General features: G+C 34.2%; 1 protein-coding gene across 1 annotated transcript in view; it reads left to right on the top strand.

The window, feature by feature from the left end:
- Positions 1-20,525, top strand: part of VPS13B (vacuolar protein sorting 13 homolog B) — an 811,037-nt gene that overhangs the window by 481,032 nt on the left and 309,480 nt on the right. The window contains exon 30 of the mRNA XM_045996973.1: positions 3,331-3,442. Coding sequence (XP_045852929.1) covers positions 3,331-3,442 — 112 coding nt within the window. The remainder of the gene's footprint in view (positions 1-3,330; positions 3,443-20,525) is intronic.

Here is a 20,525-nt window from a genome sequence, read left to right as displayed (position 1 = left end):
AATATATATATAAATCGTGTTTTATTGAGTGTGATAGCATAACTAAATAATGCTGTTATCTGTACTTCTCAGCAGAAACTATACTATAAGCAGTATCTCCAAGCAATTTGTTCTATAGATCAGAGTTAATTGGCAAAATAGATACAACTATATTTCCCACTAGTAAAATAATAGTCACGAGGTTTTTTTGAACCTTCTTTTTGTCTTCAACTGCAAATATGGCAGTAACTACTAAAACCTTTTGTTGATAACTTTGTGTAGGGTTGTCACTACAGTTATGACTTTATAAAACTATAACATTGCACAGTGGCAAGTTCAAACACTCTTGAGACTTTACATGTTTTACTGTGCTGAGTTTATACTGAGAATCTTAAAAGGAAGCCGAGGTCTCCAAAACACTTTTATTTCTTGTTGGGTTTAAGAAAACTTATTTATAAGCAACAGTCTTATGTTACCTGACAGTTGCCGGAAAATTCAGCTCTTTATTTAAGCTCTTGGTTACTTAAGCTCATAACTTCAGGGTTGTTCATAACATTTTCATTTTCAATACACACTCTCTTGCCCCAAGAAAAGATAAAATCTTTCAAACTTATATTTCACATTACATTAAATGTGAAAGTTTTTAATAGTTCATGTGTAAAATCAGTTAATAAAAATATATTTAACGTTCTAACATTTTATATAAACAAATGATATTGAAAGTCTGGTTTTCAACTTGAATATTGCTTGTATTATGTGCAATCATTATCAGGATCCTGAATCTACAGGTGTTTGACTTCCAGTTTAAGCTATTTATTTCAGAATAGAGGACTGTTTTTTGGATCTAGTATGAGTCTTCCAGAGTAAGTAGTTCCGCATGAGCCTAAATTTTTAAAAATACAGTTCAAGCAAAGAAGGAAGGCATTCATTTTCATGTTGAAAATGCATCTAGAGGGAACATTTCCTCATATGGTCCAGCTATTGAATGCAGGTGAAATAAACCAAAAAAGGGGAAGCTTATTTTTTTCCAATTATAAAGTAACTAAAGAACTGAATAAATACATTTTTGATAAATACTTATTTTTGTTATTTTTCTTATATCTCAGAGGTAGATTTTGATAAGCTACTCTCTATAAAAAGATTATTTTTATTTACTTTGTGAATGATCTGCATTAAGTACTTTTTTATTATTATAACTTTATAGTCAGTATAATCTAGTGAGAACACTTTTGGCTCCAACAGAAACAGAATTCTGATCTTGGATCTGGCTTTGTATGTAACACCAAGTACGTCATTTTTCTTCCATATGTACCTCGTTTACTACAGTGTTTCTATTACATTTCAGACTTCATATGGTGGGTAGTATCTGCAGGCTGGGAGAACAGTTAGCAAGTACACTAATTGCACTTTTGTGGTATGGTCTATTCTCCAGGCTTACTATTTATTGATTTAATTGATGCCTGCTGCTTAATCAGAGGTTTTACCCACATGGAACTATTTGATAAGCTTGGCATAAAATGCAAGATCTGTGAAATGTAAACACTGTTCATAGTTTAAGGACCTATAATCAAGCCAGACCTCTAGTCATTTGAAAATAGTACAGCTGTATGAGAAGTAGTTTTCTATTTGATCTTTTTTGCTGTGGACATTTAAAAGTACAATCTTTATTATAGCATCTGCATGCTAATATTTATTATGATAGCTCATCTCTCTCTTCCCCTTTATCTGTCCTTCTGACCCCCACCTCCCGGCTGTTTTGCCACTCCCTTTACATCTTCTTCATCTTCTTCTGGTTCCTTCTTTTCCTCACTGAATATCTTCCTTCTAACTTTTTCTGATTTTCTTAATTCTGACTTTCTTTTTTAGACTAATCCAAGTCAGACCATACTGAGTGAACTGCTGAAGCAGCTGGAAATAATCTCTTAGCTTTTGCATTCTTCGGGTACCACAGTTTGCAAAATCTGGATTGTATGCCTCTGTAGGCATGTTCTGTTCAGGATATTCCTGAGATCTTGCAGCCAGTCCTTTTCGGTTCCATTTGTGGCAGATGATAGTTTCTTGAGAGAAATTACGAGTTTTATACATGTTTTCTTCAAAACCCAGAAAGTTGTATATTGTTAGCAATTTAAACAGCTAGTACAGTGAGATCATCTGTTGGAGAAGAAGGAGTAGAATTTAATATAAATTAATGGGGCCATGAAGAACTTCTGTCCATCTCAGATAGTCCTTAGAAAAGATGTTGGATTAGCCAGTGATTTATAGAAAAATTGTTGAACTTCATAAGAACATTGTAAAATACTGCTTTATTCAGTAGAAAGGATCAGGATATATATATATATAATCTTAAAAAGATTATATATATATAATCTTTTTAATTTTTTATTGTTTTTGAGAATAATTGCCTTAGTGATAGATTCCATTAGAAGTAGAACTTTTACATAGGTGTGAAATTACTATTTCTCAAGCAATTTCACAGCAGAAATTATAAAAATTAAAAAGTGCCTAGAATGGCAAGTTGAAATATCCTTGTATAGTAAACAATCCCTTGGTTTTTTCTTTCTTCACCATTGCACCCATTGTGTTTCCTTTGGGTCTTCTGACATGTTAGAGCTTAAAGTGCTGTTACTGTGTGTGTACATGTATGTGTATATATTGTATTTAATTATTACTTATCATGTAAATTTAAATGGCTTTGCAAATCTATTCCTGACTTTATGGTGATCTTCAATATATTTGTAGACAGTAATATATTTGTACACAGCAGTGCGGTGTTAAAAATCCTAGGGCTAACAATCACCTGGGAGAAAGATGTAGTAGTCTAAGATTATGAAATTTGATAAACCTACTACTTGAGCACTACTTATATGTATTTAACATATGTTTTAATGTTGGGTTGGTGTTGGGTTTTTTTAGTTGCCATTTTAATCATGTACAAGAGAAAATGGGGTGGGGGGGCGCCTGGGTGGCTCAGTGGGTTAAAAACCTCTCCCTTCGGTTCAGGTCATGATCCCAGAGTTGTGGGATCGAGCCCCGCATTGGGCTCTCTGCTCAGCGGGGAGCCTGCTTCCCTCTCTCTCTCTCTCTGCCTGCCTCTCTGCCTACTTGTGATCTCTCTCTCTCTCAAATAAATAAATAAAATCTTCAAAAAAAGAAGAAAGAAAATGGGATATAAAGGAAATAGTTTTTAAAAGCATCAAATGTTTTTATTTTTAATGTAATTTTTTTCCTTGTCCTCATTTACTGGTTTTTATCTTAATGGGTCTCTACTCCATTATTCAAAGATTTCTCCGTTTGCATGAAGTTACACACAGATCCACTGTATACTTCATGAGTCAATTTCTTTTGTTACAGTTAATCAGGCAGCAAAAGAAGACACCATGGTTTTGAAGATTGGCTCTGTTGCTATGGCTCCCCAAGCTGACAATCCGCTTGGCAGATCTGTCCTCAGGAAAGATATTTACCAGTAAGTTTATTTTCTTACGTTCAATCTTGCAACAATTTCATCCTGCAAAGAAGTACACTGATCAATAAAACTTGCTTCGTGTGGCCTGCAGAAATACTTTTCATTTGGAATCTTTTGATATTTAAAACCAGGTTTTTCTGATTTCCTTCAGTTGTGGGTTTTTAAATTCATTCAGACAAATCAAGTATTTCTGTGAAGTGTTGATGAATAACAGAATGTAAGCACCGAGTCACCATGAAGCTAAAGACGTGCAGTTTGGAAAAGTTTAGTAGACTTTAAATTTGACCAAATCTCTAATCACATAAGAAAATGAGGTTCTCTCCAGAACTACCACATCCTACTGTAGTCATGTTTTATCAAATTGAAGCATTTTCTTAATTTAGCTATAAGCCATTATTTGAAATGTAGGACTGTGGATGTCATATGGAGCAAAGCTGTAGAGAAAAGCAAACTTCTAAGGAGAAATTTCACAGTAAACACTTTCTGTGAAAATGCCATGCTCTGGATTTTGTCACTGGGTCTATTTGCAAACCACACCAAGCATCTATGGACAGCTAAACTGGTGAACATATGTAATCAACGTGATAAAAATAATACATCATTCGTATTGAAGTTGGCACTGCTGCCAGACATAAAAGTACAGTTGCGAATAATACCAAGTGAGAAAAGTCACAGAAACACAGATGCATGAGTGTCTTATTCATCCTGCTGGTCTGCTTCTCAGATGAGGTAGTGCCGTTTCCTACTGTCTTCCAATAAATGTTCCTGTTAGGAAGGATTCTGATTTTTGTAATGCACGTAACCACCTAGAGATTGACAGCAATTTTTACTTTAAGGGGGGGTCCTAGGGATTTTATTTTCTTAAATTTTTCTCTTATTTGCATTCATAGGTTTTTCCTTTGAATTATATAGCAGGTTCTCTTTCTTGTATTATTTTTGTTGGTAGCTAATAATATTCATCCCTTACATAAGGTTTTTGTCTTTTTGGGTTTTTTTGTGTTTTTTGTTTGTTTTGCTAGCTTATGTAGAATCTTGGGAGGTGAGACCTGAAGGAGACCTTAGGAATTTCTTTTTTTTTTTTTTTTTAAGATTTTTTATTTATTTATTTATTTGACGGACAGAGATTACAAGTAGGCAAGAGAGGCAGGCAGGGAGAGAGAGGAGGAAGCAGGCTCTCCGCGGAGCAGAGAGTCCGACACGGGGCTCGATCCCATGACCCTGGGATCATGACCTGAGCCGAAAGCAGAGGCTTTTACCCACTGAGCCACCCAGGCGCCCCGACCTTAGGAATTTCTAATCCCACTGTCTTATTTTATGCATTAGGCAACTGAGGATCTGAAAGAATAGTCGTCTCTAGTCAAGTAATGATAGAAGACCACAACTCGTACTATTTTACTCTCTCAGGATCTAGAGAAAGGATCACAGTAGAATTCTTTCTGGGTGAAAATAATTTAATTTTCTAACACTTGAAAAATTTTTCAGGTATATTTGTCTTTTCTACTTCATTTGTCTACCACTTCAGAAGTAAGTCGTCCTCAAAGAGGGTCCTGCTTTACTTTTGGTGAAAGAAATGTTTTATATTAAAAGAGCCTATCACCATCAATAAAGTGAACCCCTGAGATACTTCCTTTCCTCCTCTGTCCTCTGAGTAGATGACATGGTCTTGTATATAGAAAATCCTAAGGAATCCACTGGAAAACTGTTGGGTAAATAAGTTCAGCAAGGTTGCAGGATACAAAATCAATATATAAAAATCAACTCACATTAACACTAAGCAGTGAACTATCTAAAAGTCAAATTAAGATAATTCCTTTTATAATCTTATCAAAAAATTAATACTTGTGGATAATTTACAAAAAGAAGTATGAAACTTACACTTTGCAAACTATAAAACATGGTTGAAAGAAATTAAAGAAGATCTAAACACATGAAATTATACTTCATGTACATAGATCTGAAGACTTACTAGTGTTAGATGGCAGTACTCCTTCAAAAAATTTGCATTCAACATCATCCACATCAAAATTTCAGCTAGCTTCTTTGAGAAATTGACAGACTGATCCTAAAATTCATATAGAAATTATTTATATGGAAATTCAAGGGACCCAGAATAGCCAAAACTATATTGGAAAGGAAAAACAAAGTTGGAAGGCTCACACATTGTAATTTCAAAACTTATGATAAAAAAATAGAAATCAAGACAATGAAGTACTGGCATAAGGATAGGTATATGTCAATTAATAGAATTGAGATTCTACAAATAAACCATCGCATTTACTATCCATTGGTTTTTGATAAAGAAGCCAAGAATAGTCTTTTCAACAGATGGTGTTCAGATTACCTGATATCCAAATGACCATGGACATTTACCTTACACCATACAAAAATTTAACTCAGTATGGATTGGATACCTAATAGCCAGAAGTGGGAAACACCCAAAGGTTTGTCAGCTGATGAAGGCCTAAACAAAATGTGGTATACCCATCCAAGAATATTAGTTTTTGCCGTAGAGAGAAATAAAATGTGTGTTATAACATGGATCAACCTTGGAGACATGTAAAGTGAAGGAGACCAGACACAGAAAAGCCACATATTATGTGATTCCACTTATATGAAATGACCAGAATAGACAACTCCATTCGGACAATAGAAGAGTGGTTGCTAAGAAAAGAGAGAAGAGTGACTACTAATGGGTATAGAATTTCTCTTTGGGGTGATAATATTTGTCTGGAATTAGATAGTAGTGATGTATAATGATTTGTAGAATGAGTACTTGTACAATGAGTGAGGTATAGTGAGTGCAGGAGAATATATGTAAAACTGAACCATACGCCTCAAAAGGATAAATTGTATGGTATATAAATTATATCACAATAAAGCTGATTTTTTTAAAAATCAAAGATTGTTGTCACAAAGTGGTCCCTAGGAATTAAATACCTGGGAGAGAAATGTCCCTCCTAGTAGGTGCATGGAGACTGGATGCTCCTCACATCTGGAATTATTTGCCTTATCTGGCTATGACCAGAGGGATTTTCTTGTGGAAGGGAGGAAACCAAGGAACACTTGTCGGTCATATGGGCTAGAGGGACGTGTTGGAATCTGGAGGAATCCCAAACACAGTCATCCACAGTGCTTTTTTTGAGTGTTGCGTGGGGAGAGAAGGCTGGTAAGAAGAAACTGAGTTTCTCAAAGTTTCACATTCCTTAAAAGATAAAGCCATGTTATAGGTGCACTATTCAATACAGTAGTCACTATGTATGGCTCTTCTGCTTTTGAAATGTGGTTAGTCAAAACTGAGATGTTCTTCAAGTATAAAATATACACAAGATTTTGAAGAACTAAGAAAATAAAATATCTCATTAATCTTTTCTTTTTTATTTGTTTATTTGTTTATTTAAAGCATAACAGTGTTCATTGTTTTGGCATCACACCCAGTGCTCCATGCAGTACGTGCCCTCCCTATTCTCATTAATCTTTATATCAATTTTATATAATAATATTTTTTAAATGTTTTTATTTTTTTATAAACATAATGTATTATTAGCCCCAGGGGTACAGGTCTGTGAATCGCCAGGTTTACACACTTCACAGCACTCACCATAGCACATACCATGATGACAATATTTTTGATATATTAAGTTAAATACATTTTACAACTATTTTCCACTGATTTTTAAAAGCCTTTTCAGTGTGACTACTAGGAAATTTTAATTTATATACATGGCTCACAGTTGTGGTTTGCATTATATTTCTGTCAAATAACATAATTCTATTGGAAGAAGCCTTCAACAAATACAGGACAAGTCTTATCCTTGGGATCTTTGAAACTGAGGTGAACTGCATTTAACTAACATTGCAAGCCAACCCCAGCCTACCTCAGTTAATGATTGAATTGAAATTATCCCCCACTTACCCATTCTGCCTGGCAGGAAAAAGTGTGCCTTCTCTGGGAGAAAATAACGTTAACTTGTCTTTTTATACATGATGTCTAATATATAATGAAAAATTATAAGATACCAAAGAAGCAAAATTTTAGACCCATTATCAGGAGAAAATTTAGTTAGTAGTAGAAGACCTGCAGATGACCGAGGCTGTTGGAATTAGTACACAGGAGTTTGAAATAACCATTATTAGTATTTTAGAGAAAAATGTTGAAAAGATGGAGATTTCATAGAAATGAGATCTATTTAAAATTCTAAAACTGAATACCAATATCTGAAGTTAAGGATTGTTAGATAGCTGTAACAGCAAATGGACAAAGCAGAAGATAGGATTAGTGAACTTAGACATAGCTAAATAAAAATTACCCAAACTGAAGCACAGAGAGGAGGAGAAAGGAATAGAAAAGAAAGGAAGAAGAAAGAGAGCATGAAAAACATGTGGGTCACTGTCAAATGGTCTAATGATGTGTAAGTAGAAGAAAGAATGGAACTAAAGGATAACTTAAAGGGATAACGCTTGAGACTTTTCTAAAACTAACAACAGTCATTAACCAACAGATCCAACAAACCCACTACCCGATCCCCAACATAAACGAAATAAGTATAAGGAGAACTATGTCTAGACAAAATATGGTCAAATTACTGAAAAACAGAGAGACTTCTCCCTGATGGACTGAAGGAGAATGAGAGAGGATGCAACACCTACCTCCCCCAATACAGGTTTCAAGGCCCAAGATAGTACTTGGGAGAGAGGATATGCTTTTATTTTTAATAAGGTTGGATATTTTCATTACTAAAATATATATGTATGAGTAGCTCAGTCAGTTAAGCATCTGATTCTTGATTTTGGCTCAGGTCATGATTTCAGGGTCATAAGATCAAGCCCTGTTTCAGGCTTTGTGCGGGGCATGGAGCCTGCTTGGGATGCTCCCTCTCTTGCCCCCTGCCACTTGTGCTCTCTTAAAAAAAAAGTATGCATGATAGATAGAGATAGGTAATAAATATAAATGATATATAAATAGTATTTTTATATAGAAATAGAAATTTATATATAGAAAATAAAAAACAGAAAATTCCTAAATGCAGCCAATAAAGAAAAAAATACCTTTGAAGGAACAAAAGTAAGACTGGAATAACTAAAGATCTTAAATTTGAAGGTGAGAAAACCAGGGGACATAGGACTATTCTTTCAATACTTGACCTGAAACTAAGACCCAAGATCATTAAATAAGTGGATAGTACAATGACACTAATTGCAGCTCAACAGGTTGAAGATCTTTCAGTTATAAAAATTTAAGAATAAATGGGGCTATTTGTTCACTATTCGTTATTTAATTTTTTAATGAGCACTTGTTATTTTTTATTAGGCACTTTTCTAGGTATTAGGTGTATGTCAAGACAAAGAAAAATCCCTGCTATCATGAAACTTAGATATAATGGGGGAGACAGACAGTTAAATGTTCTAGTATATTCTGAGTTGTGGAGGCAGGGAAGAAGATAGGAAATGGGGAGCTAGAGAGGGACATCATGGCCTAGTAAGAGTGAGTGGCTCACTGAGAAGGCATAAGGATCTTAAAACAGGAGTGTACAAAAGAAGCCAGTGGTAGCTGAAGCATTACAGGCCTGAGGCAGCGTGGTAGGTCACAGGGGAAGAGACATGGAAGAACCCGCTAGGCCACTGTGAAGATTTGACTATTTTTTTGATGTGGTTGTGGGGGAAGATAATCCACACATGCAGTATTTTGAAATAATGGTTTTGTTGTTTACGGAATATCTACCTGCAAAAAGAAGTAAAGGGAATACCAGGAGGGACTACAGATATACATTTGAAAAGAGGTGAAATAAGCCTTTAAAGTAAAGAGAGTCACAGTTCAGAAGAACAAATGGGAGTTTGATATTGCTCTCTAATGCAGTCATGGTAAGGATTATTTCTATTTTTTGAATTGACTGAATATGTGATATGAAACCCTTCTAATTTTTGAAGGGTTGATTTCTCCATCAGATGAGAAACCCTCAAGGTTTGAGCTGGAGGAGTGGCAGGATCCGATTTATATTTAAGCAGATAATTCAGGCCAGTATGTGAAGACTACACAGCAGGCAGGGAAGGGCAAGAGTCTGTGACTGTTGTACTAATCTTGGCAGGAGATGATGGTGGTTTGGCTGATGGTAGTGGCTGAGGAGGTGATGAGAAGTGGTCAGATTCTGGAGATATTTTAGAGGTAAAGCCAGGAGAAGTTGCATGCAGATGGATTGCACATGGGATTTGAGATGAAGGAGATAAGGATAATTCCGTTGTATGTCCTGAGCAACTGGAAGGATGAGATTAATTGAGGGAAGGAAAACGATGGGAGGGTTTAGTTTGGGTTTGGAGGGTGGAGATGAGGAGTTTATTTTTCTCTGACAAATAAACAAAACCTTTAAAAACAAATAAACTAAAATGTTGATTATCTTCAGAGGTACGGACCCCCGCCCCACCCCAATGCTGATGTAGCAAACTGATCAACCATGTAAAGCTTAGAGGGGGTTATGATTTATGTTGAATTAGACCAGTGCTTCTTAAACTTAATGTGAATACAAATCACCTGGGGATATGTTCAAAGGCAGATTTTGACTTAGGGAGGTCTGGAATGGGGCCTGACATTCCACATTCCACCAGCACCCAAGTGAGTAGGACACTGATACTGAGGGATACTGATGTGCCCCTTTAAGACCCACACCTTGTGTAGCAGATGAGATGAAGGGTTTCCAAGTCTTCCAAACAAAGAAGATTTTTTAAAAATAATTTTAATAAATGCTAATACTTTTTAATGCCAGAAGTTCAAACATTATGGAAAGCTCTATGACAGCAAAGTAAGTGTCCTCCATCCCCACACTTTTCCTGCTCCCTAGCAAGAACCCCCTCAGTGGAGTCTTTTTTAAGTTCAAAATTTTTACAGACTTGGAGTTGACCGTGGTTGTTACTTTTGGAAACTGAGATTCAAAAAATGTAAAATAAAACCTGTATTAAATTACTAATACCTTATATGAATTTTCACTTTATTACTCTCAAAAGATCTGATCCACTAGAGGACAACAGAACATATAGAACATGTTTTTTATTCAGAGTTCACGGCCAGCTCTATATTGTCATGAGTTCCTGTTTTGACCCTCTACACTCTTTACCTACTTCCTCCTTGCCAATTGATCTTCCTAGCTTCCAGCTGCTAATTCCTGGACAAGATCATCTTCCAGTTTCCTTTCACCTCTTTCTGAGATTCTCCTATGATGTGTTCAGCTTTTTTTCCCCTGATTTATACCGATGTTCTGAAGCACAGTCTGGCCTGATTGATTTTCCTCTGTCTTACACAACCTCATTCCCTGAGAGATGTTCAGGTTCTTGTCTCAAGCCAGAAGAGCAGCTGAGAAACAGTTAAGGATAAAAGGTTATAAAGACAGATTTTTAAAGAAATTACCTAGGCTGAAAAGTATTCCTTCCTAGGCTGAAATAAGAATCATAAAGAAGTAAAATGTTTTAAATGTATCTGTAACTTAAACACATTCATAATTTGATAAATTTGGTTACACTTTTCTTATCTAAGTGGTTATATATGTTTTTAGAAACTTGTGATCTTCAAATGCTAGTATATCATCTGCAGCATATTAACTGTGATGTTTATGATTGTTTCTATTAAAAATGCAAGTACATCAATCAGGACAGTAAGCCATTTTATGGTACAATTGCTATAGAAAAATTACATTGGCTTTACATTATTTCTACATTATTCCTAGGACTTTTCTAAAAATTTCATTGACCGTGATCCTGAATACAGTGCACAAGTAGTTTGACTTGATTTTCATTGCTTTAAATAATTTTTTTTCCATTTTATTTATTTTTTCAGCGTAACAGTATTCATTCTTTTTGCACAACACCCAGTGCTCCATGCAAAACGTGCCCTCCGCATTACCCACCACCTGTTCCCCCAACCTCCCAGCCCTGACCCTTCAAAACCCTCAGGTTGTTTTTCAGAGTCCATAGTCTCTTATGGTTCGCCTCCCCTTCCAAATTTTTTTTTTTTAATAAACATATAATGTATTTTTATCCCCAGGGGTACAGGTCTGTGAATCGTGAGTGCTTTAAATAATTTTTAAGTAATTTCTTTAATTGAGAGAAATAGAACAAATAGCTCTATATTAGTCATGAGAATAGTAGAGATTTTGGAGACATCCATGCTGTCACATTGCATGTGTGTATGCATGCATTAATTCATTTATTACTTTAATTCATTTATCAAATATTCATCGATTATTTATTTCAGTTATTCAGCAGATATCTACTGAATGCCTATGATGTACTTGACACCAATGATATATATATACTTTTGACTAGAATTTAATGGTACCTCTCTTCATTGATCTCAAGACCTCAACCACTTTGAGTAGATGAAATTATGTTGTGAAGCTCTGATAGATTCGATAGCATAATAATTCATACTTTTTCTACAACACCTCCCATCATACCTGGATTAATGAAATAAGCAAAATCAGAAGTTATGAATTTGTACCCTAAATTTTTTTATGGTCCCATTTGTTAAAAATTTTTTAATTTTTTAAATTTCTTCTCAGTGTACTGGAATTTATTGTTTATGCACCACACCCAGTGCTCCATGCAATATGTGCCCTCCATAATACCCACCACAAGGCTCACCCCACTTTCCACCCCACACCCCTTCAAAACCCTCAGATTGTTTTTCAGAGTCCATAGTCTCTCATGGTTCTTCTCCCCCTCCAATTTCCCTCAACTCCCTTCTCTCTATCTCCCCATGTCCTCCATGTTATTTCTTATGCTCCACAAATAAGTGAAACCATATGATAATTGACTCTCTCTGCTTGTATGGTCCCATTTTTACTGTAAGGGTCCTTAACAGCATTATGTCTTACATCTTCTGAAAATTATTATACGAGGAAAGAATGATTCCAGAAGTTCCATCCAGATTTGTAGTTTTCATAGGAAGAAATAGAGAAAAGTGTTCTTCATTTTCATTCAATGATTTTTCTTTTTAAAAGTAGAGGAGAGAGGGGCGCCTAGGTGGCTCAGTCGTTAAGCATCTGCCTTCGGCTCACGTCATGATTCCAGGGGCCTGGGATCCAGTTGGGATCAAGTCCCTCAACGGGCTCCCTGCTCAGCAGGAAGCCTGCTTCTCTCTCTCCCACTCCCCCGGTTTGTGTTCTCTCTCTCACTGTCTCTGTCTCTCTGTCAATTAAATAAGTAAAATCTTAAAAAAAAAAAATAAGAGAGAATAGAAAAATAGAAACATTAACATTAGTTATCCGTGAGTCTAAGTAAATGTATCACTTGTTCAGGACATTTTGATGGTGTTTTTTTAAATCCTTTTTATATTCCAAATTTTAAAAAGTTGTTTATAATTTAGTTTATCATTATTCAGAAATCTTGTAATCAAATTAAAATATGAAAAGTTAAAGTAAGATTTAAAATAACAAGAATTGTTAGAATGATATATTTTACAGTAGACCTACCTTTATTTTACTCTATAAATAAGCCTATATTAAGGTTTTTAAAATAAAAGTGTAATAGTGTTCATTTTTTGAATTAAATAATACTGAATTTTTATGTGCCTTGAGAGTAGAATTCCAGTGCTATTCTGATTGCTGACTACTTCCTTACTCTGTGGCCATTAACAGACTGACACTTTTTTTAGACTATTTCTATGTGTAAGGGAGAGAGACTGTCTCTATTTGTCTTAAATAATGGGTCTACATAGTGTTCTGCAGCTTAAATTGGTTTTAACTCAGTAGTATGCTGTGGACCCCCTTCGGTGTCATCATATGCAGATGCTTGCCTGTTTTTGAACTGTTTTCAAAGTGGGTTGCTTTAGGGGTGTAGATCCAAAGACTATTTAAAGACTACCTTTTTGTTTCTAACCCAACAAAATGTTCTCCATTACCAGAAAGCTCTATAGTAACTTTTGTAGATCATATTGTGACCAAGATTTCCCAGAGTTCAAAATGTTATTGAACCTGGGAAATTATAAAAAGAAAATTTAGTTGCTTTCCTCAGTGAGATACTTGCTGGGTGGTCCTTGAGCAAATATATCAGTACCTGAATACTGAATTATTGCAGCTAAAGAAAACTGAAATGATTACAGCTGAAGTATTCTTTGTTACCATTTGAATTGAAAACACCAAGTAATTCACAATTCCGTACTACTGCATGAATTAAAATGGGCGCATTTGGGCTTTAACATCGCACTTTGAAAATCTGTTCAGCATCTAATAATGCCCGATTTTTAACGTGACGGAATTTCTGTCTTTTAATGCAACAAGCATCTTCTTCCATGAGCTGACCTCAAACTATATTTGAAATCTTACCACTAATTGTTTTCTTACATAAGATTCTTGTTCAAATTAGATATTTTGTTTAACACAGTAATGCTTAGTATGTTCTATTCTGTGGGCCTTGTTTATGTATACATTTTCAATTTTCTTGAATTACATCTTTCTTCCAGCTTAGCCTTTCAAAGAGTTTTTGTTATAAAAAGTTTACATTGGAGAGGTTATGGATCCTTTAAAAATCTTTTTCTTTGGCCTTTAATGTTGTTAATGTAAAAAAATTCCCAAGAATCATATATCTTTTAATGTCTCACTTAAATCCTTCTCTCTTTTGAAAACTTTCATAATCATTTCACTTAAATGTCTTCTTTGGCCTTCTTGACCAGCACCTGACCCACCTTTCTGCACTTAGAATGTAATAGGAAGAGTAATAGCTAACATCGATGGAATAATAGGAAGAGTAATAGCTAACATCGATGGAGAGAATCGATGGATTCTCTCATGTCAAGGATTCTACCTGATGTTTCAATGCAATGCTTATTTCACTATAACCTTCAAGAGCCAGGTATCATGAGCATCTGTACTTTAGAGACAAATACTGAGTCTGCAGACAGGAAGTAATTTCTCCTGGGTCACAAATAAATTAAGTGACAGAACCATCCCTTTACCCATGCTCTGTACTACTGCGTTTTGCTAACCATAACTGAGTTTCTTGTAAGACATTGGCTTTAATTTAACTTAGAATTAACCAATGTATGACTCTAAGTTTGAACTTAATTTTTTTAAGTTTTGCATTCATATTTCGTTAAATTTTATCACTGTTTAGATGTTAGGTTTTTTTTCCTTCTGACAACATTCTTGTTAACAGTGAGTAAATTGAATAAACTAATAGGCCTCAGTTTTAGTGCATTTTCCTTAGGTTCCCTAAAATATTCAAAGCTAGGATGGACTTAATTATAGATATTAGAAAAAAAGATTATAGATGTTAGAACTGTAATTTATGATGAAAACTCATATAACCCTTGTGTTTGAGTTGCTTGATCCTTAGGGGTACTTGAACATATAATCTATTTTAAAAGAGTTTTCATTAGGTTCTAGTTCATACTACATTTGATCTACAGAAAATGGCTCCCCTTTAACATCCCCTACTAATGATTTTGTCATCAAGCTTTTTCTTCCATCTAGCTCTGAAATAGCCATGACCAGACACAAATATTAATGTAGATTTGCTGATTAATAGACTATATATTTCTGTAATTTTTATTTCATAAGAGATATTCTAACTCATTATAAAACATAAGTCTTTCTCTTTACGTTAGTATAATTTAAGTATTTCTCTAGTTCTGTCTCAAAATTATGAAAGGGATGGAAAAAGGTTGAAACTCTTTTTTCTTTGTTGTATTTCTCTCTTCTTCCCAGAGTAATCACATCTATCATAACTTTTCTCTAAATTATGTGGAAGAAAGTATTGCTTTTCTTATTTTAAAACAACTATGTTCTAGCTCACATGTATTTTTCATATATGAAAATTATATCGAAGTTCAGTAAGTATATTTTTATAACAGTAAAGCTTAATACTTTTTTCCAGAATATTTTGTTAAAAGCATTTTAAATTATTCAAAACAGATTTTTTTCTTTTGTAGTATTTTTAATTACAAAGTTTCTTAATGTTCATCCTTTACTTGAGAGAACTATATTCTTCTTATAATTGGACATTTGCAAACTTCTGCACACAGCTTTTGGTTCATGCCATAAATATTTGTGGGTCTTCTGATGTCCTTTCTGGGATTTTATTTGTGACTAATTTATCCCATAGCTTTTTAAAAACTTTGTCAGTTGTTGAATTTTTCAGCCATTTTTTCGTTGCAGACATTTGCTAATCCTTTTTAGTGCCTTCAGTACTTAATAGACTTGAATCTAGTATTGAGTTTCAGTTTTTCTCCGTAGAGAATTTCATTCTCTTAAAAATTGTCTACAAGCATTATATGAAAAATTCATGGTAATTTTGTCTAACTTTTTAAAGACATCTTTCATAAATGAAGTTTCTGACAGGTGTACCCTATATGTGGCAGTTTCACTTAATGGAATTTTACTTTGAAAGAATTAGAAAAGTTAGGGGAGCTGATTCATTTTCACTCTTAGAAGACTTGCATTAGTAGTACTCCTCCAGCATTATATACAGAATTTGTTATCCTTTTATTGCCTTTTTTATGGACAACTTTTGCAGTAGTGGTTGCTGTCCATTTCTCACTGTGAGCCTGATCTGCTACCACCAGTCACAGAGTTTAAAAACATGCTTTGTTCTTATTTAGTTGATGAGAAAAATTAACTTTCGTTACAAAAATTTGTTTTATGACAATTTTGGTAGCATAGATATTCAACACAAAAAAATGCATTTTCTAAATGGAAGCTTTACTGGAAGCTTGTTAAACAAAGCAGAATTTTTTTTTAACTACTGTAAAAATGTCTTAGTTTTTTATTTGCTTTGACGTAAAATCACATGAATATTTTTTAAATCATTAAATCATAGTTTACTAAAATTCAGGAATCAAGTATCTCATTTAAGGTTTTAAATATGATGCAATCCAAGATACAAATCCAAGATATAAACATTTGCATGCAACAGGATTATTTCACCTACATTAAAGCCTTGACATAATCTTTTTGTAATTTTTAATCTTCTAATGGTCATTCTGACTTCTCAATATGAAATAGCATTAAGTTGATGTAACCAGTGAAATTCATCGTTGAGATTAATTTACTGTTTTACTCTTGTTTTACATGTATATTTCAACAATATACATAGATCCAAATAATTGCTGATTGAAACATAAAACCAGTAGAAATTCATAGATGAGATTAACATCCTTTCAAAGGTGAGCTTATTATCACGAAAACTGTGCATATATGCTTTGAAAAATTGTCTTTATTTACAAACAAATTATTCTTTTTCCAGAAATATTAATACCTTTCTTTATTCCTAATGAATATGAATACTACAGCTCAGGGTGTGGTATTTTTTCTCCATATCTTTTTACAGTTTCACTTAAAACATAGCTTACCTTCTACATTAGCTCTAAGCCATACTTTGCAGATACATTGTAAAGATTAAATTTTACAAATCGCCACACAACTGTGGCCCTCCACTCCCAGCCCTTAATTTATTTCTAATTTTCTTTCTATATGAATGTTCTCAAAATAGCCATTGTTTTTGGTTTCATGCAAGGTATGTTTCATATCTAGTGACGTTATGTCCCTAATCCTATAATGCTTAGTGTTGGTTTCAAATAACTCCCTTTTAGCAAATCAGAGAGATTGGGATAGTAGGTATTTAGAGTAACTTGCCTAAAAGCTTTGTTCAAAAATACTATTGGCAGACTTTAGTCCCTGTCATGTTCTTCAGCTGATCTAGTGTGAAGGCTTTGGATTTATATTTGGCCCTCTCCAAAGTAATTGTGTCTTTTGTGGCTTCCTGTAGCAGGATGTAGGTTTTCCATGAATGTATTTCTGTTTGTTGCCAAAAGCTACCTCAATAACAGTGTTGAAATGACTGTAAGCTTAACTGCCATAGATTTTGGAACGTTATATGTATTTAACCCTTCTTACTGATATTTTTGATCCTGTCCCCTAGAAATTCATGTTAGAAAGAAACTGCAGAGTAATAGAATATGTTTAGTTTCATATCATAATGGTTTTTTATTATAAACTTGGAAAATCTATCTTATATTTCTTCCAAGTGCATTTTGGTTCTATAAAGTATGCTGGATATGTAATAGATGCATTTATGTATTTTCACTGAGGCACTAACATTATCATGTGATATTACTCTCTCAGCCCTTCTGGGCTGAAAGATAAACAGGAGAAAATATAGTTTACCTTTCAGATACATTTCTAGAGTTTATGGATAATGATGATTATTTAACAGAACCACTGACTTATAAGACCGTTCTTTAAAGAATAGTAAAAATTGCTATGCTCTAAGTGTCTGATGTAAAGAAATTGCATTTTTTTCTTTCATTAAAAACAAAGACTGCATATTGTAACTGAAAAGTAACTCTCATTCTTACAACAATGAGGTAAGTAACCCTTTATTCTTATGGTTATCCATAGAATGTACTCTGTTCATCAGTATAAAAGAGGAGACAGAGAGGATAGAAGATAGATAAGCAAGTAGTTTTAAAAATCTGGGTTGCCTGGCTGGTTCAGTTGGTAGAACATGCAGACTCTTGATCTCAGGGCCATGAGTTTGAGCCCCATGTTGGGTCTAGAGCTTACTTAACAAAAATCACGTTTGACTAGCTTTGAGTTGAAGAGACTTGTGCATGTGAGCTGCAGTGTTGGCTTCGTAATTTTAATTTGAGGGAGACCCCTTTTACTCTGTATTGGCTTCTGTGTCTATTTTCAACCAACACTTTTTATCCTCTCTATAAACATAGAAAGAAGCTAATTAGAAAGCATCTATGCATTCATTTAATACATACAATTAATAATAAATTACCTCTACACATTCTGTTAGAAGACTGGCTAACCACAAATTAGATGCTACTACCCCCAAAATGCTTGAGTTTTTAATATGAGAACAAGTAAATTTTCATTTCCCTGAAGTACCAGTTTAAAAACAGCTATTAAATGCAGTTCCTTGTATTTCTTATGTTAGTCTGTATTCACTGAGTTCCTTGACCTAAAATAAAAAGTCCAATTTTACCTAGTTTGTGTAGTAGAAAACTTATCCTCTGGAGACTGTGTGTCCTCTCTGCCAAAGACAGGTATTTTCTCAATCTGAAATATTTTTCTTGCCCATCATTTTTTAACATTGAGCTTTGAGCAAATACTAGATACCTAAAAATTATTCAGATTGACAAAAGTAATAAAAATACAAATGTGATTCCAAAATAGATAAAAATTAACCCATAGCTTATTTTTTCTGTCTCGGACTTTTTTTCATATCTTTATCTTGAGTTATAACTTAAATTCAGGAAAGTGCGTTAATTCTTTGCATAAGCTTGATGAACTTTTACATACATATACAGCCATGGTACCACCACCCAAAAGTTCAGGAGCTTTTCCTCATTCCCATCCCACCCAGTGCCCTCCACTCCAGAGGTAATCATTATTCTGATCTCTATAATCATAGATTATTTTTGACATAACTCAATGTTAACATGGACTTTAAATTGTGAACACTTTTTTCTCAAAATAGCTTATGTGTAAATTGACATAGTTTCTGAGCCAGTGTCCAATCATACAACTTAAAAATAAATGATTTTGGTTAGAATTAAAGTACAGCTTTTAATGTCAGTTGGTCATACCTTAATAGTAAATTGAATATTCATTCACTGTGATAGTTTCCATCTGAATCATTAATAAATGCCAGGAAAACAAAAACTTCACATATGAAGATTAAAAATTTTTATTAATAAATATCTCTACGCATTAGATTCCGAGGATATACTTTAATAACTGTGGTTATAATGTGAGTTTTGAACCAATTTCTATGAATTGTGTTTATGGCTACAGTTATTTAATGCAAGTTGTCATATACACATATGTGACTTTTGTACATCATAGGGTATATAGCTTCTCAAAAGGAAGTGTGACTTTGTATTCCAGAACTCCTGTTGTCCTCTAACTGAATTGACTGTCGTCCAGGTATGGGTTTAATAAACTGACACAACAGTGAAAAGAGTCCCTGTCCCATGTCAGCTTATCAAACACACTGTGGACAGCATGTCTTTGGCATTGAACACATTCCCAGTCATTTAGGTTCTGAACAGAAGTCACGAAGCTCACGTTCAGTGAAACACAACCTCAGTATTTCCAGGTGATTTTAAAGAACACCTGATAAAACTGAGGTATAGTACCACAAAACTTGAAGAATTATGCACAAACTAGGGGAAAAAATTACATGCATAGAATTATAGAATTGCAATGCCATTGGTTCAGTTTGGTGACAAAGTAGTATTAATGAAATATTAATTTCTTAATATCCTGTCAATTCTGTTAAACAGTGTCAAATTATACTGTAAACATTTATACTGTAGAATAAAACAATAAAGTCCAAGTATGTTTTGTTTTTTTAAATCTTAGTTACTATCAGAACAGATATTTCCCAAGAAAAGTTATCTGTCCATCTGGATCTCTCACTATTTTTTTCCAACTTCATTTATTGGAAAATATTCATCCTCAGAAATTTAGCAGCCTTCATTTTGCATAGTGTGCCAGAATCACTTGTTCAATTTCCAGGTTAGGTATGGGCATATTAAAAAGAGAATTTTACAGTTTATTCTTAGTCCCATAAATATATTCTGATGAAAAGCTAACTTACAAGATGATGTAGGTCAAAACACATTTACTTACATAATGTTTCACTTTACTGACATATTTCAAAATAAACCAGCTACATCAATACTATTTATGAGTGACTTTGCCTGACATTGCTTCATTAAAAATGTGAGAATGTATTTCATAGGTTCATTTTTCTCTTCTTTATTAACCCTGCAAAGAAGAAATGGCATGATGCAGTTACAGTACCTCATCAGTGGGGCTCCCGTGCCGCGCCGCAAGGACAGATGACACGCGGGAGTGCTGAGCAGAGGGTGCTTTCCTCTTTGGAGAAAACTACAGTCTCCAAAGAGCTTTTTTAAGGACGGACTACTTTTAAAAGTGTCTGGTCACCTCAAAGGCTATGTAGAGCATTTCCTGCCAGTAGGATTAGAGGAAGGAAGCACCAGGCCAAAATGTTTGATGTGTGATGTACTATAATTCCTTTCATGTGTTCGGTGGCTTTCATATGTTGATCAATGTTCTGCTACCAA

This window comes from Meles meles, chromosome 1 (genome assembly GCF_922984935.1).
Source record: "Meles meles chromosome 1, mMelMel3.1 paternal haplotype, whole genome shotgun sequence".
Classification (NCBI taxonomy): Eukaryota; Metazoa; Chordata; class Mammalia; order Carnivora; family Mustelidae; genus Meles; species Meles meles.
This window is presented reverse-complemented; position numbering and strand designations above follow the sequence as displayed.